At 44.7% G+C, this 10000-nt stretch overlaps 1 protein-coding gene across 3 annotated transcripts in view; it reads right to left on the bottom strand.

Moving 5' to 3' along the window:
- Positions 1–10000, bottom strand: part of aplf (aprataxin and PNKP like factor) — a 42578-nt gene that overhangs the window by 18730 nt on the left and 13848 nt on the right. For all 3 annotated transcript variants that reach the window (XM_062540468.1, XM_062540448.1, XM_062540457.1), the window contains exons 5-6: positions 7576–7807; positions 5195–5336 (exon numbers count right to left, since the gene is read on the bottom strand). In XM_062540468.1, coding sequence (XP_062396452.1) covers positions 5195–5336; positions 7576–7807 — 374 coding nt within the window. The remainder of the gene's footprint in view (positions 1–5194; positions 5337–7575; positions 7808–10000) is intronic.

Raw genomic sequence — 10000 nt, 5'->3', positions numbered from 1 at the left:
AATTTTAACAAGGCCCATCACAGGCAGCCTGCGGCCCAAACCAACCCCGGCTGTCCCTCGGAGAGATGGCTATCTCTGCTGCACACGTGTACAAACACGGCACACACACAATGCCTTTTTGGGTCACTGGCTGAATGTAAACACAGCAAACTAAAAGGAAACAAAACAAAAAAAAAAAGAACGAAAGACAAATAGAAGAAAGAAAGAATGAAAGAATGAATGAAAGGATGAGTGAATGAGTGAGTGAATGAATGAATGAATGAATGAATGAAAGAAAGAAAGACATGATAGATAGATACAGTAGATAGCAAGCGAGGGAAGGAGAGAGGGAGAAAAGAGGGGAGGACATATGGACGAGGAGAGAGAAACAGCAAGGATAATCCAAAAAGACAGAGAGAATCCGTGAGTGAGAGAAAGCAACAGAGAGACTGACAAAGAGCAAAAAAGAGAGTGAAGAGAGAGGGAAAGAAAGAGAGAGAGAGAGAGAGAGAGCGAGAGAGAGAGAGTCCAGAATGGGCCTCGTGGCACGGTGCCTGTTCAGTGATCTCTGAGCACAGCCAGATGATTAAAAGAACACAGGAATAATTAAGCTCTCTTGCAGGCCTATTAACGGGCTAAACTGAACAAATCATTGATGTGTCCCATGTACGCGACGACAAAAATAAACCCACTAATGATGCCCACTGAAGACCTCATTACCTTGATGTATATATAACACACACACACACACACACACACACACACACACACACACACACACACACACACACACACACACACACACACACACACACACACACACACACACACACACACACACACACACACACACACTCCATATCTGCAAGACGTCTACATAAAGAACTATGTAAAAGACACACAATGTCCAAGACAACAACAACGACTAACAAAAATAAAACAACAACAACACAAGAACTGAGCTGTTAAAGTCTCTTTGGCAATAAGCTGTTGGCCGAGGTCCTCTCTGTTGCTGGCTAAGGTCGTCTCACACACAGTGCCAGTAAGATTTCTCTGGGCGATTACGCTTCTAGCTTGGTTAAGGGCTTGGGGGCATAAGCACTTGCTAATGAAGCCTATTTGCTGCGCACAGAGACTGCTTTGTTGGTGATTTTTGTGTTGTCTGGTTTGGTCCGTTGTTGCCATTCGTTGGTAGAGGACCTGCTGCTGGAGGTGCCGTGGGCGTAACTGAATGGAACACAGACGAAGGAAGGTGCCTGTTTTGATAATCCTGATGAAATGAAATGCTCTTGAAGGCTGTTCGCCGGTTGGTGATGCTTTTGTTGGTGATTTTTGGTTTTGACGGTAGAGAGGCTTTGCTGTGGACTGGCCGCTGTGTGAAATCCACGACCTTTAAGACTAAGAATGTAATGTCTCCCCTGTGTATATTTGAGATGGGGAGAAACTACGTATGAAGCTATGAAACTATAGTACACTGCGTTTTAAAACACATTGTTCTGGTTCCAGCCCGATTTTGGTCTCAAGCCCCCACTGGACTTGCTGGGTTCTAATGACCCATCTCGGGACGGAGAGCGGAACCGGTTGATGGCCCTGCCGGTCCCCATCCAGGCCACTAACGGGAGCGTCCATGCCGCCAGAAGCTGCTGGCCGCTGCTGGCCGATCCACGTCGAGTCGAGCTGAGCTGATACCGTGCAGTAGAAAAGCCCCCAATACATCCACCCCAATACATCCACCCCAATACATCCACCCGCCCAGCCCACATTCTCTGTAGCCTGGCTCCGTACTGTCTATGTACCGCTCAATTTCTTTTCCCTACAGTACTCCGTCTGGAATAGCTTGATCCGCCCTTGTTTACTTGGGCTTTGTGGAAGCCGACCGACCGGCGAACAGAGGGCGTTCCTGAGAGCATTAACGTTTAAGTTGCAAGTCTATCATTATCGTTGAATCCCCAGCGGTTAACATACAGTGAGGAGAAAATGTATTTGATACCATGCTAAAGTTGCCTAAAAAGAGGAATATAAAATCGTCATTTGACAATTGATCTTAATGTCTTAATTCAAAAATTGAGTAAAAATAAAACCGCTAAGTACGCCAATTTTCTTTGTGATGGAAGAATGTTTCGTAAATAAATAAATGTTCTTCCTAAATGCTAGGGGGAAGTAAGTATTTGACCCCCAATGTAACCCTATGGGAATTCAACACATAGGGTTAACATAGGGGCGGGCAGATTTTTATTTTTTAAGGCCAGCTATTTTATGGATTCAGGATATTATGCATCCTGATAAAGTTCCCTTGGCCGTTGGAATTAAGATAGCCCCACATCATTACATACCCTTTACCATAGCTAGAGATTGGCATGGTGCTTTTTCCAGTAGGCCTATTAGCCTGTTTGATGCTCATTGAGCTCAATGCAAATCAAACAGGCTAATAGGCCTACTGGAAAAAGCACCATGCCAATCTCTAGCTATGGTGAAGGGTATGTGATGATGTGGGGCTATTTTAATTTCAAAGGCCAAGGGAAATTTATCGGGATGCATAATATCCTAGATCCATGAAATAGCTGGCCTTTAAAAATAAAAATCTGCCTGCCCCTATGTTAACCCTATGTGTTAAATTCCCATAGGGTTACATAGGGGGTCAAATACTTCCTTCCCCTAGCATTTAAGGAAAACATTTATCTATTTACGATACATTCTTCAATCACAAAGAAAATTGGTGTCCTTGGCGGTTTGATTTGTACTAATTTTTTGAGTTAAGGCATTAAGATCAATTGTCAAATGATGATTTTATATTCCTGTTTTAGCAGGGTATCAAATACATGTGCTCCTCACTGTAGATCATTACCAAAACGTTAGTGATTGAACTCCGAAGCATCCACCAATTAGGATATACATGTTTACCAATGGATCTAGGCCAGACTCTCTGCGAAGTCAGATAATAATATGAATATGCTGCTGCTGCTGGCTGATCCATCTGTGATGGGAAACTCACAATCAACCTCTGACATCACCACCATGACTCACTCACTCAAGCTGATGGTAACATTCTAGAATGCCTGATGAGGATCTGTGAGGTAGAAACATTACGATGAATTACAGTTTCTGGGAGCTTCTAATATAGTGAGCAGATCTTTTTTCCCCCCACATTTTTTCAGTCTGAGATTTGATCTAGCACCTGCATTAGCTTCCTCATGTGCACACACACCCCTCCGCTCTGCTTCAGCCGCAAGCTAACCTCGAAGGTGTCAAGAGCACCTCGCCATCGAGCAGGAGGCGCCCAACACGTCCCGCACGTCTTCAGCGATCCTCTTCACACTGTACGCGGTCGGGTGGGAGTCGTCGTCGTCACGGTCGCGTTTTGACTCCATTGAGGCTCTCTGGATGGGGAACCTTTGGCTTTCTCCTCTTCGGCTGAGCAATGAGCACTTCCAGCTGTAGCTCACTGACAAGGGTCTGTGATCTGTGCGAGTGTCTTTGTCGTTGCCGTCGTCGTCATCGTCATCTCTGTTCCCGCTCGTGACAAATGGGTCCGAGGGAGAACGAGACGGCTCCAACAACATCGTCCCCCCTTTTCTTTTTGCCAGACTGGTCATGAAAATATTGCAAAAAAACCCCTCAACAAATCTGACGGTGATCTGACTGGTCTCCCACTAAGAGAAGAAGAGCTCATTTCATGAAGAGTGGAAGGGGACAGAAGCAGTCCATTCAACCGAACTGGGAGGGCATTGTGTCTGCCGCAACAATTAGCTTCCACCAACCCTCAATAGAACTGGTTACACCATACGAGATAGCAGCGTGTACGTTGGAAACAAAACATTTTTACGCTACATGAACGAAACGCTTCAGTTGTGCACACTGTGCAGCCTCATGCAAGCCCAGGAGCTGTTTTTTTTTTCTGCAGTCCTAGTCCCATCCATTGCTAATCAACATACATGTTGGTGGACTGGAAAATAAAAAATTTCAAGTTTCAAACAAAAAGTTGAAAATGAAAAGTATTCATTCATCTTTGTTTCCTTTTGCCTTTTTATTTTGACACAACGGAACTCTCCCTTTACCAGCTCCTCTCGAAGGGAAATCCGTATAAGGCAATTATGTGACGTGGAACTTGACTTTCCTTCGTAAATCCAGTTGGTAAAATAGTCTTCTGTAATAAACTCCGGGTTTGCAAAATACATTATTGATGCTTATTTTTTTGTGTGGGGACCAAGAACAAGCTACTGATGAGGTCTGATGCCGTTTTGAGCAATATTACTGGTTAAAAAATGCTATATTGAAAGCGCTTAGCTCGCCGCCCCACGCTAATCCACCGTTGGCGATTTTGGGCTCATGCTTTTGCCGGTGCTACTGTAGCCCTGTAGTGCCGGAACAACGAAAATGTCTCCACGGCTTAGTTGATGGATTTTCATTCAGGAAAACACCCTTCGGTCCATTTGGTGACCTTTACGTACCTATTATAATTGTAAAAAACACTAGCAATATGACAAAATATAATAATAGTTTAGGGGTGCATGCACTTTCCTGCAACCCCATCGATCTGGGCCTGTTCCTTCACATACACCTTCAACCATGGCCCATTCTGAATGCTTGAACACTAGGACTTATCTGTATGGAGGCCCCCCACCCCCCAGAAACAAACAGCGATAAGACGAAAAGGTAAATGAACCATCTGGTGCTATCGTCTAAATCTTAACAGGGTGAGGGTGACGACAAGTCGGTCTCAAGGCGGCACGTGGTCTCTGCCTGTGAAATTACACCTGCTCGCTTCTGATTAGTTATTACCTGTTGCTTGGCAACAACGCTAAGAGGGCCGCTAGTAAATCACCTCTTCTACCGGCTACAAGATGCAACAGGTTGTGTGTGTGTATCTGTGTGTGTGTGCACGTGTGTGCACACATGCTTGTGTGTATGTACGTGTGTGTGTGCTTCATGTTTGGGGAGTGGTACATGTGCGTATGTATGTGTATGCATGTGCATGTGTGTGTGTGTGTGTGTGTGTGTCTGTGTGTGTAGGTCTGTGTGTGTCTGTGTGCATGTGTATCTGTGTGTGTAGGTCTGTGTGTGTGTGTGTGTGTGTGTGTGTGTGTGTGTGTGTGTATGTCTGTGTGTGTGTGTGCACGTATGTGTGTGCGCGCGTGTGTATCTGTATATGTAGGTCTGTGTGTGTGCACGTATGTGTGTGTGTGTGTGTGTGTGCACAGGTGTGTGTGCGCGCTACCTTTAGGAGTGTTTGGAGCGCTGGCTTCTCCGCTGCTGCCTGCCATCATCCAGGCGGGGAGCGTCCTCGTCCTCTGTGGCGCCGCCGCCGCCGCCTCGTCCCCCACGACGTCTTCGCGCTCCGCCACACCAGCACCTGACACCTGTCGACACGAGACGACCCGTTACTACGTACCTTCCCAATTAAGGCCAACATAGCTGTAGAAATGAACACTAAAATGAACCAATTCCGCTGTGCAACTAAATTGAATTGATATTTACTCATAACTATTAGTTCAGTCTACAATGAGGTCTCTGATTTTCTCTTGATTTTAAGATTGTTTACATACATAATAAAAATTAAAATGAACCAATTCCGCTGTACAACTAACTGAATTTCATGATTACTTATAACTATTAGTTCAGTCTACAATGAGGTCTCTGATCTTCCAATTCAAGTCAACATAGCTGTAGAAACTAACATTAACCAAATCCGCTGTACAGCTAAACTGAATTCGATGATTACTCATCATAACTATTAGTTCAGTCTGATTTTCTCTGATTTTAAGATTGTCTACATAATGCTGAGGTCCCAAGACTAACACCTGTAAATTAGCTTTGTTCAATTCCAATGTTTTTATACATTTAGCCATTGATTTTTTTTAATAGCAATATATTTTAGGTCTCCACTGCATATGAACATGATGATATGAAGGATCTGTCGAGGTGTAACTGTGTTTACACAGGAATAAAATGGTCTGTGGGGCAGCTACATGACAATCTATGGGGGAATAGAATAGAATAGAATAGGATATATAGAGAATAGAATAGAATAGAATATATATAGAATAGAAGAGCTCAGGGTGTGATCATTCATTGTCCAAACGCACCCATGCCATACATTCACAGAATAAATAGACATACGTCATTACACTGTTAAACCTACAGCATGTGGAATATTTATCTAGGGCAACAACATTACCACATAGTCAGTGACTAATCTGTACTACTACTACTACTACTACTGTGCGGGATTCAAGGCTAGAACCACACATTATTTATCTTTGACTAATCAAGTCATTTACGGTCTTTATTGCTGATTCCAATGACTGCACCACATCTGATTAACATTCACGCGGAGCGAAGTGACTGTCTTACGCTGGATAGAGCGTCCTACTGTGAGCCGAGACTCCGAACTCCACAGGTGGCAGAGCCAAGGATGTCATGACCAGCCCCGCATGACGTCGCTTTCATGGAAGTCATTTTGTACGTTTAAATCGTATGTCTATATGTGTGTGTGTGTGTGTGTACAGTATGTGCTTGCATGTATGTGTGTGTGTATGTGTGTCTGTGTGTGTGTGTGTTTGCTTGTGTGTGTTTGCTTGCGTGTGCGCGTGTGTGCGTGCATGTGTGCTTGCTTGCATGTGAGAGTGTGTGTGTGTGTGTGCTTGATTGAATGTGTGTGTGTGTGCGCGTGTGTTTGTGTGTGTGTGTGTGTGCGTGCGTGCATGTGTGCTTGCTTACATGTGAGAGTGTGTGTGTGTGTGTGTGTGTGTGTGTGTCTTGTCAGGCTCCTGCTCATGTCATCTCATGTTAAGGCGTGATTTAGAGCATTACCTAATGCACAGCGCACATGGCCTCATCTAGCTAATCAATGAAAAGAGGATCCGTTGTGTACAACTCATCTGGCCCCTGGTGCTGTACGTCACTAGTGAGCAAAGCGTCTCTAATGAAACCGTGGCATGTGGGAGCATACGCATGCAAATCTTAAACGTGCTGTATCTGACCTTATATGTATATGGAACAAACAGGGTCTGGGAACAGAATGATTTTCATTTCGGTTCGTTCTGAGCAAAAACATATATATATTTTTTTTGTTCCTGTTCCATTGTTCCTGTTCCAGTGTTCTTCACCCTCTCTCCTGTTCTCCTGTTCTTAACCATCCCCTCCTGTTCCTCTGTTCTTAACCATCCCCTCCTGTTCCCCTGTTCCCCTGTTCTTCACCATCCCCTCCTGTTCTCCTGTTCCCCTGTTCTTCACCCTCCCCTCCTGTTCCTCTGTTCTTAACCAACCCCTCCTGTTCTCCTGTTCCTGTTCTTCACCCTCCCCTCCGGTTCTCCTGTTCCTGTTCTTCACCCTCCGCTCCTGTTTTCCTTAACGCTACGTCAACCTTAAGCAAATGCCCCCATTCCAGATACGAGGTTCCGCTTGGTTTCTTTCTTCCAGAGATGACGTTCATTGTTAACCACGCTCTGTAGCCTACCTAATGCTACTGATTCATCTGAAAATGCTTGTTATTCTCTGTGTTTTCCGATGTAAAGCACACTGAATGGCCTTGAATGAATGTAAATGTATGGAAATAAATAGACACAAATAAATGTATGGAAATGTAAACAGTCTCACCAGGTCTCCCGTGGCGGAGCCGAGAGGACGTTCCTCCGAGCCCCGGCGTTCTAGACTGGCCTCCAGCGTGGACTGCTGGCTCACGGAGACACCCGCCCTGTACGGGAGAGTGGACCCATCCGGCTCCTCATTGGCTGATGGCGGTGCCGAACAGGAAGTCTTTGCCTCTCCCGATACTACGCCCTCTCCGTCACTCTCACCTTTCTCGTCGTCATGGAGATTTTGGCTGTTCCTGAGGAAAAAGAAGAATGCACATTTAGAACTTTTTTACCCTGAACTGTTACTCTGTCTGTGACTATGCACATCTAGAACTAACGGTTACCCTGTTTGTGAATTTTTTTTTTCTATTTCTCTATTTTATTTTACTATTTTTTTTCACTGGAATGTAGGGCAGACGAGGGCTTCGTTCGTTCATCTTGGAGTCTGCTCACATAACGTTAACCAGGTTTCGATATTCTTCTTCTTTTTCTAACCCGACTCCTCCAACATGATCATCGGGGGGGGGGGGGGGTTCTGGGTCCGTAATTGGTTTCATTTCGGGTTAATATTGCATGAGGGAGGGGGCCAAAGGGTCTACAGTCCCATGACTGCTCTGGTTCCAAGTGTAGTCCAGTGTAAGGGGTGCAGAAGAACCTCATCTTGACGGGTCTGCCAAGTCTGTAGGAGTCGATATAATTGCCTTGGAGCTCTCGGCATGAGTTCTGAGAGTTAGCGGTCGGTTTTGATTCATCCTTTGCACTGAGCTTGCAGAACCTTGACGCCGCGCTGCAGCTCCTGACACGGACCGCAGATCGCAAACACAACGCGCCGGAGTGGGGAGTGAAGAGTAGCATTCAAATCAGACACACACACACACACACACACGCACACATACCACCAGAGGTGGAAAAATCCAGTTTCAGAAAGTAAAAGTCCTACCACATATCTGTGCCAACCATTTAAACCAGCTGATTCTAATTAGCACAACTCTTCAGCTAGGTAGAGTAGCTAATTGATGAGATCACCTGTGTTAAGTGCACAGGTAGAACCAATACATGATTGGACTTTTACTCACTGAAGCTGTAGTTTTCCACCTCTGCATACCACACACACACACAGACAGACACAGACACAGACACCAGACACACAAATACACACACACAGACACACACATTCAGACAAGCAAGTACACCACACACACAGACACAGACAGATAGACACAGACACAGACACAGACAGAGACAAGCAAGTAGACCACACAGACAGACACAGACACAGGCACAGACACACAGAGACAAGCAAGTACACCACACACACAGACACAGACAGATAGACACAGACACAGACACACACAGAGACAAGCAAGTACACCACACACACAGACACAGGCACAGACACACACAGAGACAAGCAAGTATACCACACACACAGACACAGGCACAGACACACACAGAGACAAGCAAGTACACCACCACACACACAGACACAGACAGATGGACACAGACACAGACACACACACAGACAAACAAGCAAGTACACCACACACACAGACACAGACAGATGGACACAGACACAGACACACACACAGACAAACAAGCAAGTACACCACACACACAGACACAGGCACAGACACACACACCAGAATTCAGAGGGCACATGGGACTCATGCTTTGCTAACTACGCAGCCTGTGGCTGCAATGATGCAAATATGGATGGCCAATTTCCTCCTAAGGAAAGTGCAGGCCACCATGCTGCCCATGTTTTTTTAAAAAAAAAAACACTTTACAATAACTGCACACGATTCATCATTTATTAAGCATTTGTTACCTATTAGTTAATGGTTTGTTCATTATTAGTAATGTATTGTTCATGCATACTTTATCATCAGTAAAGCATTTGTTCACAATGTTATGAATTGTGTGTAGTTATTATAAAGTGTTAAAGTAGTGATGAGCCTGAGGTGTGTTGAAATTTTCTCTGAGGAGTTCAATTTAAAAGGATTTGGTGTAAACATTTGGTAAATATTTGTTCACCAAAAACACAAGGCAAAAAAAAAAAACTTGTTTTGAAAATATTCTGAAACGTTTGTGAATTTAAAACGCACCTCTCTGGTTAAGATGACTCACAGTAAGTGGTAAACCTCCTAAAAGAAGAGCTTGTTTGATGTTTGGCCGGGAGAATGAACCCAGGGGACTCCTCTATTAAAATGAGCAAACCTACCCCACCAATGAACTCCTCTGGCGTCTACAACTCATGTCTGTAGCCATTGACGCCACTGTTGTTGATCATCAGTTGTTTTTAATTATAGGAGTAGTCATTGACATCTCCCGTGTCCAATGATGAGATTAGTGTGGATTAGAGTGACTGGGATACCACCTTTGAAATGCTGATGAATGAACGCCAACACCAATACACATGTAAATACGTGCATGCACATGCGCACACA

Source organism: Sardina pilchardus, chromosome 1 (genome assembly GCF_963854185.1).
Source record: "Sardina pilchardus chromosome 1, fSarPil1.1, whole genome shotgun sequence".
Taxonomy (NCBI): domain Eukaryota; kingdom Metazoa; phylum Chordata; class Actinopteri; order Clupeiformes; family Clupeidae; genus Sardina; species Sardina pilchardus.
Note: the sequence above shows the minus strand (reverse complement) of the source record. Positions and strands in the feature narration are given on the sequence as shown.